Genomic DNA, 12,139 nt, shown 5'->3' on the forward strand with positions numbered 1-12,139 from the left:
TTCTCATCCACTCCATTTGGATATAGCACCTTAAGCCCATTGTTCACAAACTGTGCTGTTGTTTGTTGGTTAGTTTTTGGAAGCTGTTTTGAGTCAATCAAATGAGCCCTGGATGGAGCATCGGGATCTAGCTTGCCAATAATCAGGTTGGCAACGTAACGGCCAAGACTGTCAGTAATTTCATCCACAGAAATCCATATACAAGATTCTCCAAAATCTTCTCGGATTCTGTGCAATGCAGCAATGTAAGCTGAATCCACATAATTATTACGTAAAGTTGACTCTGCAGGAATAGACTGATGGCAGCACTTCTCAAGAAAACCTCGGAAAATAGGGTTTTCTAGTTTCAGAAAGGGGATGTTTGCTGCCACAAGTGCATGACACTAATCACTGCAGAACTTGTTTTTTCGGAGGATTCACCAGATTTATTGGTTAAAAGAGTTTGCTTCAATTTTGACTTTCGTTCAACATTAGCTTTATGTACGATTCCATCTGCATGCTGAGTTAAGTGAGATTTCTTCGCACTCTAAACCTAATACGAGAGAAAAGGGAAATGCAGTTTAGAATCGCATATAAAGAGTATTTCGTATTACTAAAGGATAGCGATAAGAAGTAATCCTAAGTGACAGGAAAATAACCAGTCTAAGAAAAACATCAAATAACCTCCTTGTTGCATGCTGGGCAGAAAATAATTTTCCCATCTGTTCTATAATGCGGAAAATCTTGCAACCACTGCCTTATATGAGTAGACTTTGAACTAGCTGTTTTCGGCATGGTGTAGTATTGTCGCACAGAAACTACATTCCTGGAAATTGAAATAAGAACACCGTGAATTCATTGCCCCAGGAAGGGGAAACATTATTGACACATTCCTGGGGTCAGATACATCACATCATCACACTGACAGAACCACAGGCCCATACACACAGGCAACAGAGCATGCACAATGTCGGCACTAGTACAGTGTATATCCACCTTTCGCAGCAATGCAGGCTGCTATTCTCCCATGGAGACGATCGTAGAGATGCTGGATGTAGTCCTGTGGAACGGCTTACCATGCCATTTCTACCTGGCGCCTCAGTTGGACCAGCGTTCGTGCTGGATGTGCAGACCGCGTGAGACGATGCTTCATCCAGTCCCAAACATGCTCAATGGGGGACAGATCCGGAGATCTTGCTGGCCAGGGTAGTTGACTTACACCTTCTAGAGCACGTTGGGTGGCACGGGATACATGCGGACGTGCATTGTCCTGTTGGAACAGCAAGTTCCCTTGCCGGTCTAGGAATGGTAGAACGATGGGTTCGATGACGGTTTGGATGTACTGTGCACTATTCAGTGTCTCCTCGACGATCACCAGAGGTGTACGGCCAGTGTAGGAGATCGCTCCCCACACCATGATGCCGGGTGTTGGCCCTGTGTGCCTCGGTCGTATGCAACCCTGATTGTGGCGCTCACCTGCACGGCGCCAAACACGCATACACCCATCATTGGCACCAAGGCAGAAGCGACCCTCATCGCTGAAGACGACACGTCTCCATTCGTCCCTCCATTCACGCCTGTCGCGACACCACTGGAGGCGGGTTGCACGATGTTGGGGCGTGATCGGAAGACTGCCTAACGGTGTGCGGGACCGTAGCCCAGCTTCATGGAGACGGTTGCGAATGGTCCTCGCCGATACCCCAGGAGCAACAGTGTCCCTAATTTGCTGGGAAGTGGCGGAGCGGTCCCCTACGGCACTGCGTAGGATCCTACGGTCTTGGCGTGGATCCGTGAGTCGCTGCGGTCCGGTCCCAGGTCGACAGGCACGTGCACCTTCCGCCGACCACTGGCGACAACATCGATGTACTGTGGAGACTTCACGCCCCACGTGTTGAGCAATTCGGCGGTACGTCCACCCGGCCTCCCGCATGCCCACTATACGCCCTCGCTTAAAGTCCGTCAACTGCACATACGGTTCACGTCTACGCTGTCGCGGCATGCTACCAGTGTTAAAGACTGCGATGGAGCTCCGTATGCCACGGCAAACCGGCTGACACTGACGGCGGCGGTGCACAAATACTGTGCAGCTAGCGCCATTCGACGGCCAACACCGTGGTTCCTGGTGTGTCCGCTGTGCCGTGCGTGTGTCATTGCTTGTACAGCCCTCTCGCAGTGTCCGGAGCAAGTATGGTGGGTCTGACACACCGGTGACAATGTGTTCTTTTTTTCCATTTCCAGGAGTGTAGAATTTATTTTGCACTTAGAACGTCAGTAACACTTAACACGTCGGTCGCTACACAATTTGTTTTCGCTGGGAAAAAGTGGACGATGACCTGTTCTTTTCCTGCGGTGCATGCGAGCGGTAGGGAAAGTACCGTACTCGTTGCTGGACATAAGGCACCTGACAGATGGCCGCCCCTTCTGAACAAGCGAATGGAATCTACCGGTTCTTCATATGAAAACATCTCACTACTGGCAAATTATTTTTCGAACTGTAAAATTCACGTATAATACCTTTCACGAAACAGAGTAGTTTGATAGGACTGACCGTAGACAGCAGCGAGAAAATGCGCGAAAAGCAGTAATTTAGCTATAGAGGGCGTCTACGATTAACATTGTGATTTTTTAATCCGTGCTCAGATTAAGGCCTATGAAACAGTTTCTTTGCGAAAATGCACAGCTGGCCAGAATCCTACGAACGAAATATTTTCAAATATGACATTTAGTACACCCACGTTCGATTCTAATGTGTAACTCAAATCTTTGACCGGTGCCCATTCGCTCACCGAAGTTAAGCACTGTCGCGCTCGGCGCGTACCTGAATGGATGACCATTCAACCGTGCCGAGTGTTGTTGTTAGTAAGGCAAACAAAGGAATTGTAAAGTCTAGCGACCTTCGCCTTCGACGAGACGTAAAGCCCTAAGTTTACTTCTTTTTTCTAATCTTTGAAAACACAAGAACTCTATGTCAGATTAACGAAATAGGTACTTTTTAGGATTTTGATGCCGAAATAGGCAAAATTAGGCGTCAACGTCGAAATAAGCAATTTTAGGTCCTATAGAACTAACGGTATTCAGTTTAGTTAGTCATGAAACGCATTAAGTACCAACTTATATGCAAATTGGAGTTTAGGAAAAATATAGATTTTAACCTAAATTTCCGTGATCTATTTTTTACATATGAATAATAAAACACCTATAAAGAGTATTTGGTATTAACAGGGATAGAGATATAAAAAAATAAAAAAAGCAACTAGCCACCTTGCTGCATGCTGCGGACAAAATATCTTTTTCATCTGTCGTATAGTGTGGAAAAACTTGGAGCTACTGTCTTATATGATGAAATAGGCACTTTTTAGTATATTAAAGCCGAAATAGGCAAAAATAGGCACTAACGTCGAAATAGGCTTTTTTAGGTCCTATAGAATTAACGCTGTTAAGTGTAAATAGTCATGAAACGCATAAGTACAAATTTTTATGCAAATAGGAACTCAGGAACAAAATAGGTTTTTACCTAAAATTCGCGGTCTAATTATAACAATGTAGTAAAATACATGCTGTTACAAATATTGAGGATCTCTCAAAAACGCGTCGGTATTCCAATGAACTGTTATAATTAAATATAAGATAATGACAGGTTGGGGGTTAACAGTCTTCAAGAGGTGTAAGTAAAAACGACAGGCATGGATTTTATGGTGTTCACAGTAGTGTAGTGGATAGAGATGTTGAGTTGTGAAGTGAGATATAGGTGGACTGCTAATGGTAAATCAATAGAACGATGAAAAAAGCATAAAGAAAACAAATGTAGCCGACCTATAGCAGGTATTTTATTTTAATGACTAGGTTATTGTTTGTATTTACAAATGTAAAGGTTTAGTTTTTGATATGTACAATAATTCTATGGCCTGAACACATAATTCCACTACTTCAAACTGCCAACAGTGACAACAAATAGTAATTTAAAGGAACTGGTAGGTTTAAGATATTTGGGAAAAAGTTGCCCAAATTGTATCATTTCGGAGAAATTTTTTGTCTGCTAAGGAGCAATTTTGAAAACTCGATCTGGAAACACAGCAGCAACATCACAAGACCAGAATTCACCAATGAAGAGGAGAAAACGTGAGTGAACGCTGTTAAGATACAAAACATAATCTATAAATAACAAACCACACCAAATAATACTTTATACCAAAGCCTCAAAAAAATTTTCCGATGTCCACATATTGTTCTAAATGCACAAACAACAAGAAAAACGCTTATGCCAGATGAATAAACACCCACAGCTCATAAAAGGCAAACACATCAATGGTTAAGTCTACAGAAAAGCGGCATCTGACAGTATTTTACCGGAATATACATTTTTAAAGGTTGTATTCTAAACGAAAATTCAATTTAGACGATGACCCATCCCTTGTTTGCAGATGACATGGTGCATTAATTTAGACTTCTGGTTGATGTTTTTTGGTGGTAAACACAATGTATACGAAAGGTCAATTACATTACGTATGTAATATGAACAACAGTAAAGTCAGATGTAACTTATTTCCAAACCTAAATAAAATCTATACATATGCATTTCAGGAAAAATGAAAGAAAACAGTACCAACTAAGGATGCCACAAGCGTTTGTGTATTGAATCAAACAACAATTATGTACTTGCAAAAAGAAGGGCCTTCTCTAATTCGATACTGCGCTTCAGAGAAATCGAAAACTCTGAGATTATGAATTGCATAAAATTCCTGAGTGGCATTTAGGTTGTTGAGTATAATATTAAGGCAACTGGGCGCTCTGTGGCTCTTAGCAGTTGGTGAATAACGGCCTGTTGTGCTATGACGTACCGCTGGACTGTCGCTTGCTGCAAGACGGTTGGCACTGCATTCAGTGTATCTTGGCTTTCTTTTTTACAGTAATCAAGAGTTTTCCTCATTGCCAAGAGACAAAATTAACAGTTCTACACGACGTTTATTTGCCATTTAATATCGGCTGAAAATACACGTTGCTTGTTTTATCAAAAAACAACTACCCCACGTGAACTTATTGCACCAAATTCATATTGTAGTGCGGAAAAAGGCATATGTATGACTGTAAGGCCAAGGGTGTATTTTAAAGCTACTCGAGTTGAAGTATAACAAAAATATTTTTGAATTCAGTCGTAAAAAACAATAAGCCATATATGTGTTTTCCGTAGAGACCACGAAGACAAGATTAGACTAATTACGGCGCATACGCAAGCAACCAAACAATCGTTCTTCCCGTGTTACATAGTCGAATACAACGGGTCAACTACAAACAAATAGGAGGTACCCTCTACCACGCACTGCACAATGATGGCTCTGAGCACTATGGGACTTAACATCTATGGTCATCAGTCCCCTAGAACGTAGAACTACTTAAACCAAACTAATCTAAGGACATCACACACGTCCGTGCCCGAGGCAGGATTCGAACCTGCGACCGTAGCAGTCGCGCGGCTCCGGACTGAGCTGCACAATGATTTCCAAAGTATAAATGTAGATACAGATGGTACAGGATTCTTAATTCAACGCTATGAGATAAGAAACTAAAGCCTAGCTTACACGACGACACTGGATTGCGCCACTCGTTGCGTGGAATGAGTTGCTCGCAAGTGGTTTCTATATGACTGTAGACACGGCGACACCAGTATGTACATCACTATCGTCGTTTTGTGGGTCCCTGCGTCGTGTCTGAAATGAAAGTTTTGGCAGCTGCACGTTGCACGAGTTGTGATGGAGTTAAAGCTTGTTTCGTGGAATCGCTGCATAAGAAAAATATAAGAAAAGTATTTCGATTCGTGACTGGATGAACAAAAGACGTCAGCTCGGGTGCTCAGCATCCTTTCTGAGATAATTTATAACGGAAGATCCAAGAAGTTCTTTTAATTCTCTTAGAATGTAATAACCAGATCTGTAGAAGTTTCTTCTAAATAGAGTTAATTATGCGATAAGGAGTAAAGGTACTGTAATGCATGAAGCACTAACGTCCGAACTGACATTACATATAATATAACGAGCATTATAATCGAGAACACTAGGCATGCTATAAGATAAGGTTTTAGTTGGTGGTGACGCTATTTCATTAACACCATTTGTTATTGACATTAACAGTAATAATTATTAACATTAGCAACAACAAAAAAGAAATGATCGTATGGCATTCGGGGTTCGGCCGCCGTATTGCAAGTCCTAACCTAACCTAATTTTTAGTTGACGCCACTTCGGCGACTTTATCTGGAACCGCGCGACCGCTACGGTCGCGGGTTCGAATCCTGCTTCGGGCATGGCTGTGTGTGATGTCCTTAGATTAGTTAAGTTTAAGTAGTTCTAAGTTCTAGGGGACTGATGACCTCATATGTTAAGTCCCATAGTGCTCAGAGCCATTTGAACCATTGTTTTTTAATAAAGAATGCAGCTTCTTGAATTGATATAGCCTTCCCTCCTGTCAACAGTATTCCTTAACAATGAGTTGGCCAACTTAGCCGTCTTGTAGACGAGAGCATTGCCACAGCTAGAATTACACTTGTATTTTTCTTAATTCAGTTGTATATGTGCTCCTAACTCAATAAATTTTGCCCTGCAGCTCAGATATTGTCAAACCATCTATGTTTTGATCGCTCAGGACGGTCTCAGCGGCAGAGATATGTTGCTTATTATTGTAATCGGCATCACTGAAATCCCACAAACATTATTCTCCTTTCCCCACTTCATATTTCAGTTTGCCTACACTCTACGAACACACATAACCTCAAAACTCAATGTGCAGTGGCCGGTCGCGCAGTTACCTGCAACCTAGTGTCGTCGTGTAAACTAGGCTTAATGGTCGATGTAATGCTGCTGTTGGTGTGTCTTCAGTCAGAAGTATGGTTGCATGCAACTCTGCATGCTAGTCCGTCGTCCACATACCTCTTCATCTGTGCGTAACGACTGCAGCATACAATCATTTGAACCTGATTAATTTATCCAAGCCATGGTCTCCCTCTACAATTTTTATCTCTCACAGTTCCCTCCATTAGCAAATTGCCAAGTCCTTGACGCCTTAGCATGTTTCTTGTAAACCAATACCTTCTTGTGCTCAGTTTGTACCATACATTTCTCTTTTCCTCATTTGTTATTCGATCTAGCGATCGAAATTTCAGGATTTTTAGGTAGCACCACACTTCCAAACCACTTATTCTCTTCGTGTCAGTGCTTAGCCCCACATTTCAGTTCCGTCGATGACAAACCGAGGGCTTACTGAAAAGTAATGCTTCCGAATTTTTTATTTGTTAAGTCTTAAAACTTTTTTAAATAAAACAAATGTTATTAACATTTCACCTCGTTATTCTTCATGTCTACATATCTGGGTACTCCTATCACTTGGGAGCTCCGAATTGTAGTGTGTAACATGGCTGTGTGTATGCGTGATGCTCGATGCGTGAGAAAGAGCTTGATGTAATCGTATTTAGAATTGGAAGAGCTCGTCCACACATGGAGCACCTTCTCCTTCAGCACGACAGTGCCACAAACACACACGAGCCGTGCGACATCTGCACAAACCGACGCCTTGGGTTCACTATCATCGATAATCCTCTATCAGTCGCGACCAGCCCACATCCGATTTTATCTCTTTCCAAAACTTAAAGCTCACATCCGAGGGCTTCACTTTGATAGCGACGATGCCGTGTAAGCAGAGGTGAGGTTGTGGGTCTGTCAACAAAGTCAAACAATGTACAGTGGTGGTATTAACAAACTGGTATGTCGTTGGGAGACATGTGTTCGTCGCCAGGGTCACTACATTGAGAAATAAATATATGAACCCTAACAACCGGTATCTCTTCAGTTTTTACTGCAATTTATGCATTCTTGTTAATGCAGTTTCGTATACCGACTAGCCCATATGTATTGTTTTTCAAGTTAGCGTCACTAACTTAGATGCAGAAACACAACCTCATAAGAAGGAAAGTAATAAAACTGTACTGATCCTTGCGGTTGATTTTAACGCCGCAGTGATTTACTAGGCATGGCGCCGTTGGAGGGACTAAGCCCTTGTCTTCCCCAGACCACTTAATTGATTTACTCAGTCTGTTACGGAGAGATCTACAGTTCAATGTGAACTCCGAACCACGACGCGACTTGGTATTTTTCATATAGGGGCACTTGTGACAGAATAGGATAGGAGGACACAAGGGGAATGTGCTGTTTTCTAGATAGGAGAGTGCTACAAACTATTGTACTGACACATAACTATGTCTGTGAACAGAAGGGAAGGTGTGGCACCCATTTTGATTTGGAGTGCGATTTGTAGGTGAACGGTTGTCCTTCATATTTGCAGTTGTGTTTCATGAAGTTTGATCAGTTTAGACGAAAGGCAAACCTTTAATTCTTAATCATACACCCTTAAATGATACTTAATCTAGTGTATGCCATACATTAGTTGTATAATATCTTTAAATGCATCTGTTGTTCTGCTCCATAAAAATTGTTGACACAGAATGTGCTCTTGGGCCAAACTGGGCTAGTGTCCTCCTGAAGCAGCTAACAAGATCAACTTACCCAACAGACTGTCGGAAAGATACGTTCACAAAGCCAAAAATAATCCAAAATAATGAGTTGACGAAGGAGATCGGAAATTTAAACATGTTTTTACTACAGAATAGAAAGCGAACTGATAGCATACCTGAAGTCACTGGAGAGTGGACGTTTTAGTGCAATGATGAAACATGTGATCTTCAATTATTAGACTGTCAGCTAGCGAAAGAAATGGCTTAGCACACAGATTTGACGAAGAAACTTGTTTAGCTGGGCAGGACTGGGTTATCGGATTTATTACTGGGCACCCCATATTGTCAGTTTGCATTCTAGAAAATGAAACTGGTACACAACCAATGGGTTTCAATAAAGTATCTGTATTAAAAAAGATAGTACACTTTTCAAAGTGCCGGCCACAGTGGATGAGCGGTTCTAGGCACTTCAGTCTGGAATCGCGCTGCTGCTCCGGTCACAGATTCTAAACCTGCCTTAGGCATGGATGTGTGTGATGTCCTTAGGTTAGTTAGGTTTAAGTGGTTCTAAGTCTAGGGGACTGATAACCTTAGATGTTAAGTCCCATAGTGCTTAGAGCCATCTGAACCTTTTTTTTTTCGAAATTACTTCAAATGTTTTGTTATTTCAAGGATTTTTTTGGTGATTCCATATTCGTTAGTCTGTGCCATTCACTAAACAACTTTTAAGATGATATTACTAATAATTACGCCGTTCATACAACGATTTCCCAAAAATTGCCTTATCCTATTGTGCCCCATGGATGTGGCAGAACAACAAATATGCAAGCATTTCTTTGAAAAAATGTAAAAAATATGTAATACGGTAATAGCACCTATTGATGCCCTTAAAAATTACATTCTTTTACCAACAAAATCTGAAGTTATTGGAATAATACGATATATAATGAAGTCTTACTTAATAACGAAATGGTAAAGTGATTTTCAAGTAAGGTATAGTGCGCACAAAATGCCGTGGCCATTAGATGCGCAGTTGGAGAGTTGCAGTGGTGGTAAAATACTCTCCTCCTTGCGTGCTATCATTTACAAACATCTCATTTCGATATCTGGAGCCATTTATGAAATATGAGGAATTTTACACTGGCTTTATCACTGGCACGGCGCGATCGCAAACGAGTGTGCTACATCAGATCAATTTTCTCGAAATTGGTGACACACAGACACCTCTACCAAAGCAAAAAAAAATTCAATATGTTAGCTAAATTCCATGCATAATAACATATTATGTAATATGCACCAAACGCAAAATAATAACAACCTGTATTTTTCATTGTACCTTTTTCCGAATTTCGCACAATGTCTTATTTTCAAGTAAATATCACAACAACTACGACCATTAACGAAATGATGGGCATATCATTATGCATCTGACAAATAAAGCTGTAAGCAAAGCAAAACTGACAATTTTTTTACCGAATAGTTTCTGTAAAATCGATTAAGAAAGATGGCAGGGTGTGCGCCTCGATCCTGTCATCGCTGAGCAGCCGAAAGATGGAAAACACTTATGGGCCTCCCCTTCTGAACAAACGAATGAACTCACCCAGCGCTATGGGCGAAAACTGGTCACTGTACATAGCCCACTATATCCTGCAATGTTTCATACCTTTCATCATCATCAGCGTTCAGCCAAAAGGCAGGTTTTTACATGGTAGTTCTCCAAGCTGTCTGGTCTTCTGCCATCCTCTTCAGGTCTGCATAATTTCCTCTTCCCTTTACGTCGTCTATCATCTTGTATCTCCTTCTTCCTCTCAGTCTTCTCCCACAAACCAATCCTTCCAAAGCATCTGCTAGCAAACAGTCTGTTGTCAATGAATGTCCAAACCAGTTCTTTCTCCTTTCTCTTGCAACCTTCAGCAGACTTCTTCTCTCACCAACCTTTCCAATACTCTTTCATTACTCACTCTTTCCATCCGGCTTATTCTCTCCATTCTCATCCACATCTCAAATGCTTCTAACCTTTTTTCATCCTCTCGTCCCAGTGTTCATGTTTGTGCCCCATATAGTGCCACACTCGAGACAAAACATTTGCCTTAGACCTTTATCTAATTTGCCTATTTCTGTTGAATGCCTCCTTCACTATGGCAATTCGAGTTTTCACCTCCTGGTCACATCTCAAGTATCCAGGTATTGTGCTTCCAAGATATCTTAATACACATACTTGGCTAATGGTAGATTGTCCTATTTTAATGTTGGACAGTCTGTGTCTTGTACTGATGAGCATTGTATTGTATGTTAACCGGGGACCTAGAAACGGCGGAGAGGCTCCGCCAGCAGCATTCACCAAGGCAGATGGAAAACCACCTAAAAACCATCCAGAGACTAGCCGGTTCACCGGACCTCCTTCCCGCTCCGGAAATCCGTGCGTTAGACCACACGGCCAACTGGGTGGGCTACTGATGAGCATACTCTTATAGCTTTAAGAAGTGCTCCTGTATTTTATAAGAGTTGTTGAATGTTAAGTATCCCATTCCACTCCAAGCTCCGCTACGCACATAATTACCAGAGGTGTATGAAGTAAGTGACAGAAAAAAATCCAAGGATCAACATCAAATTAAACCACAGACCTGGCATTTACACACGAAGCCGTATGCCAAGACTTTGTACCACATTAAAATATTAATTTTCAACCATTGGTCTTATACTCCACTGTCTGTAGATATAAATTCGAGCTTCATAAGATTTGGGACAGTGTGCTCATGCATGCCTTATGAAAGGATGAAAGGTGGTCACTGATAACTGAAAAAGATGCGCATGTTTTCAGAGTGAGACCAGAAGATCTGCTGAAAATGACGCCTGTGAAGACGAAATACACGAAGGAAGAAATCAGTATGTGGACGCCTCTACAGTTTGCGGAGGTGACAGGTGCCTGGGATTTCGTCGAGAAGATGCTGCGAGCCGGCAAATCGTTGCGGGAGCTGAAGGTGCTGCCGGAAGCGCTGAAGAGCACGAGCGAGGCCGTGAAGCTGGTGAACGTCTTCTGCGAAAACGAGCACTTGTCGCTGCTGAGGTACGCGCTGTCGGAGCAGCCGGAGGTGGCCGGGGCGCGGGCCGAGTCGGGGCTGACGCCGCTGCACGTGGCGGCGGGCCGCGGGCGGATGGCGGCGCTGCGGCTGCTGCTGCGGAGCGGCGCTGTCCGCGTGGAGGCGGGGGACCGCTGGGGCCGCACGGCGCTGCTGCACGCCGCGGCCGGCGGCCGCACGGACGCGCTGCGCCTGCTGCTGGAGGCCGGGGCGCGCCACGACGCGCGGGACTACACGGGCCACACGGCGCTGCTGTACGCGGCGCGCGCCGGCCACGGGCCCGCCGTCCGGCTGCTCTGCGAGGCGGGCGCCGCCCAGGACGCCGGCAGGTCAGCTGCTGCAGCCATCTCAGAGTATACACACAGTCTAACACAACAGCCGCGACACTTCGCCTCGATTTTGTTGGCTACCGCGGCAGCAGCGCCCCAAGCGGCCAGTGACTTAAACTGTGAGTTTGGCGCGATCGTGAAAGCGAATAGTGGTTTTTTATTTTGATTTCTACTGCTGTTTTTCCAAGTGGGAGCGATTGTACCGCAATAAATTGCATCAACAACAGGAAGGAGACAACACAGCTGTGTTTTTT

At 43.2% G+C, this 12,139-nt stretch overlaps 1 protein-coding gene across 1 annotated transcript in view; it reads left to right on the forward strand.

The window, feature by feature from the left end:
- The window catches only part of LOC126336571 (serine/threonine-protein phosphatase 6 regulatory ankyrin repeat subunit A-like), a 129,709-nt gene that overhangs the window by 54,917 nt on the left and 62,653 nt on the right, over positions 1-12,139 (forward strand). Inside the window, exon 2 of the mRNA XM_050000464.1 lies at positions 11,298-11,885. Coding sequence (XP_049856421.1) covers positions 11,323-11,885 — 563 coding nt within the window. The 5' untranslated portion in view covers positions 11,298-11,322. The remainder of the gene's footprint in view (positions 1-11,297; positions 11,886-12,139) is intronic.

Source organism: Schistocerca gregaria, chromosome 1 (assembly GCF_023897955.1).
Source record: "Schistocerca gregaria isolate iqSchGreg1 chromosome 1, iqSchGreg1.2, whole genome shotgun sequence".
NCBI classification, from domain to species: domain Eukaryota; kingdom Metazoa; phylum Arthropoda; class Insecta; order Orthoptera; family Acrididae; genus Schistocerca; species Schistocerca gregaria.